Source organism: Nansenia antarctica (genome assembly GCF_963989245.1).
Source record: "Nansenia antarctica genome assembly, chromosome: 2".
NCBI lineage: Eukaryota > Metazoa > Chordata > Actinopteri > Argentiniformes > Microstomatidae > Nansenia > Nansenia antarctica.
The window spans coordinates 22,811,721-22,814,813 of NC_137675.1; the positions used below are offsets into that span (position 1 = coordinate 22,811,721).

At 44.6% G+C, this 3,093-nt stretch overlaps 1 protein-coding gene across 2 annotated transcripts in view; it reads left to right on the forward strand.

Moving 5' to 3' along the window:
• The window catches only part of LOC308151267 (interleukin enhancer-binding factor 3-like), a 29,295-nt gene extending 26,426 nt beyond the window's left edge, over positions 1-2,869 (forward strand). For both annotated transcript variants that reach the window (XM_080524101.1, XM_080524102.1), the window contains exons 16-19: positions 1-74; positions 240-278; positions 830-1,261; positions 1,580-2,869. The exon at positions 1-74 is cut by the window's left edge and continues 62 nt beyond it. In XM_080524101.1, the coding sequence (XP_080380227.1) occupies positions 1-74; positions 240-278; positions 830-1,261; positions 1,580-1,725 (691 nt within the window). In that variant the 3' untranslated portion in view covers positions 1,726-2,869. The remainder of the gene's footprint in view (positions 75-239; positions 279-829; positions 1,262-1,579) is intronic.
• Positions 2,870-3,093: the final 224 nt, after the last annotated feature.

Sequence of the window (3,093 nt, forward strand, 5' to 3'; positions counted from 1 at the left end):
GGGTCGTGGGCGAGGACGCGGCAGGGGTCGAGGCAAATTTACTCCTGGTGGCAGCAGCAGCAGCTACAACCAAAGTAGGAGACCTTACTGGTTCTTACTGATTCTGCTAGTATGGAGTAGACAATGCGTGTGTTCACATAGTTTGAAAAATCATGTAACTAACTCTTTAAAAGTTAAGTAATTTAAAGGTTAAGTCACTTGAAGGTTAAGTCATTCAGTATACTATTTTGCTTTCACAGCCAACTACAGATACATTGGCAGTGCCGGCGCTGGTTATCGTAAGTGTACACTCCCCACTGTTTACAATGGTGTAGATTGATTAGCAGATGGAGGGTTTGTGTTTAGTCTTATCTCTCCAGCTTATCTATGGGGTGTCCACTGAAGCACTGGGGAATATCTGACAGCAACCTTCCTGCTCACCCTCTTCCTCTCTCTTCCCCGGGCCTCTTGACGGCTCTTTTTAACACTTCCACATGCCACATGCCTCCCAGGAACTCACTCCATCATGCTGGTTGACCCATGCCCGTTTAGTAAATGCTAAATATAGTGTGTCCAAAGTGCTCTTTGAGTCTTTATGATTTATGCTTTTTACAATCAAATGTATTATAATATTATAATTATTATAAGCTCATTTAGAAACCGATGACTAAATATAATATTTTCAAATATATTTTATGAAGGTTTTGTCTACTAAATACGAGAAATACCTGAAAGACGAATAATTCTAGCTCTTCTTCCCTCAGTTTCCTTTCACAAGGCATTCCTAGACCAGCGACCTCTCACCCATTAACTGAGTCGGTACTGTCTGGTCTTATCTGGTCTCCCTCAGATAAACACTACAATACAGGAAACTCCAGCGAGGTGCCCACAGCAGCGGCAGGAGATGCCTTCATGGCGGCAGACGACAGCACCATGGGCTACGGCACGTTCTACCCTGAAGTGAGCTCGTACTCTGCCCCGCCCCAGCCCCCCACCACCACCACCACCACCACCGCCTCCGCCGCCGCCACCACCCAGGGCCAGGTTGGACCTCCTCCACCCGGGTCCAGCTACCAGTCTGTCGCCCCTCCCCTGGATCAGCCGAGCCCCTACAGCTACGGCTACGGGGAGGAGAAGAAGAACCTGCTGACCCAGCAGAGCCAGGCCCAGGCCCAGGCCCATGCCCAGGCCCAGGCCCAGGCCCAGGCAGGGGGGGTGGACTACTCCATGTACAGCACAGCCTACCCCAGCTCCGTCACCGGGGGGCAAATGTACAATTACGGTGAGCGGCTGTCTCTGGGTTGAGCAGGCCCCTGGGCCCCACACACTCGCACATACACGCACATACACGCACACACACACGCACACACACACACACACACACACACACACACACGCACACGCACACGCACACACACACCTAGTGTCAGGGTCAAGGCACGGGTAGGCCTAACAGGTAGGCCTAATTGTCAAAATGTTTTACTTACTTTATTTGGAATCCAAAGTAAAATGTTAATGATAGCTAAAAGATAATTTTGAAGGAGCAATTAATTTATTTAATGCCTCTTTATTGTGTTTTTTTATTGTTCTATCTACACAGGTTATGGTAACCAAGCAAGCTATGGCAGCCAACCAGGCTACGGCATGTATGGAGGCCCTCCCATCCCGGGACCGGCCCAGGCCTATGGCACCCAGAACCAGGCCTACCCTATGGGATACGGAAGCATGAACTATCAGCAGCCGTAGAAATGGGCTGCGTCTTCCCCCACCTACCCAACATTCCTCTTTTTAACTCCCCTCTTCCCCCTCTTCCAACCGACTCAAGCCTTCTCCCAAAGAGGAAAGTTATCTCTCTCTGCTTTCATTTAGATTAACTAAATTAACTTGGATCTTTACTTTCTATGACAAAAAACACTGTATTTCTTTTCTTTTGTGGTAAATGAAGCTGTATTTAACAAATAGTTGAATTCTCTTTTGGGACGGGGAGAATGAAAGAATGTGGTTTTCTGAATGATGCGGAAGCTATCTTGGGTCATATTCTTCTTTCTTTTTCTTTTTTTAACACACACTTTGTCATTGAGCCACCCTACAGTACGTTGATGTGAATGTAAACAGAGAAGAGATACAAATGTCGTTGGTCACTGCTAGTTTATTTTAAAGATAAAGATTGGATTTTTTAATCATTTTGTTTGTTGATGTTGATCTTGCACCTAAATTCACATGTGTGTGTTTTGGCTTCTTCTCCATGTGTTCATACGTGACGGGGCCTGGTTGTCAGGGGAAAATGTCAGGGATGTTCCTCACGTCAATGTTACCCAACGTAGCCTACTACATCACAGCCCACCAACATCACCAATGGGGACCTCCATGAGGCTCACATGGCCTGGTTGTTTTTCCATGAAACATGAACTTGCATCTTTTGTATGCATGGCTGTCCAACTATTTATATAGTATAGTATATAGCCATACTGTAACAGTATGTTGGCCGCGTTCGTAAATTCGCAGGAGCGCACACTGGGTTCAACGTCATAATGGAGCCAAGTAATTTGATTTGACCAGAGGCAGTCACGTGGACGCTCCGACGCTCTCAGAGCTCATTTACGAACGCGGCATATATATATATATATATACACAACAACAACAACAACAACAATAATAATAATAATTACTTTTATTTGTATAGAGCTTTCCTCCAAACGTTGCAGCTCAAAGTGCTCCAATCATTATATAATCATAATTTAATTATTTAGTCATTTAAAGGCAATATTAAATTACAATCCAAGCTTGATCAATTTATTTGTATAAGCCCATCACAATCTGTTTTCAAAAGTGTCATTATATTTTCATACAGTATGTAACTGATAGCTGACAGTCCATTGAGGGGATTTGCCATAGCCTCTTTGAAATAAACATTGTGAATAGAGAAAGGTCAAATTTGTGATTTATTGAATTTTCTAGGTCATATATGTGTAATTGGATACCCAAACATACTGAAATGTGGATGGGTTCACATCCTGAAACTCAATAGTCAATGTGAGACAAGTGCTCTGACCTTTCATGACCTTTGGAGTCATGCTTCTGACAGAACAGGGTGAAAAGCTGCAGGTCACAACC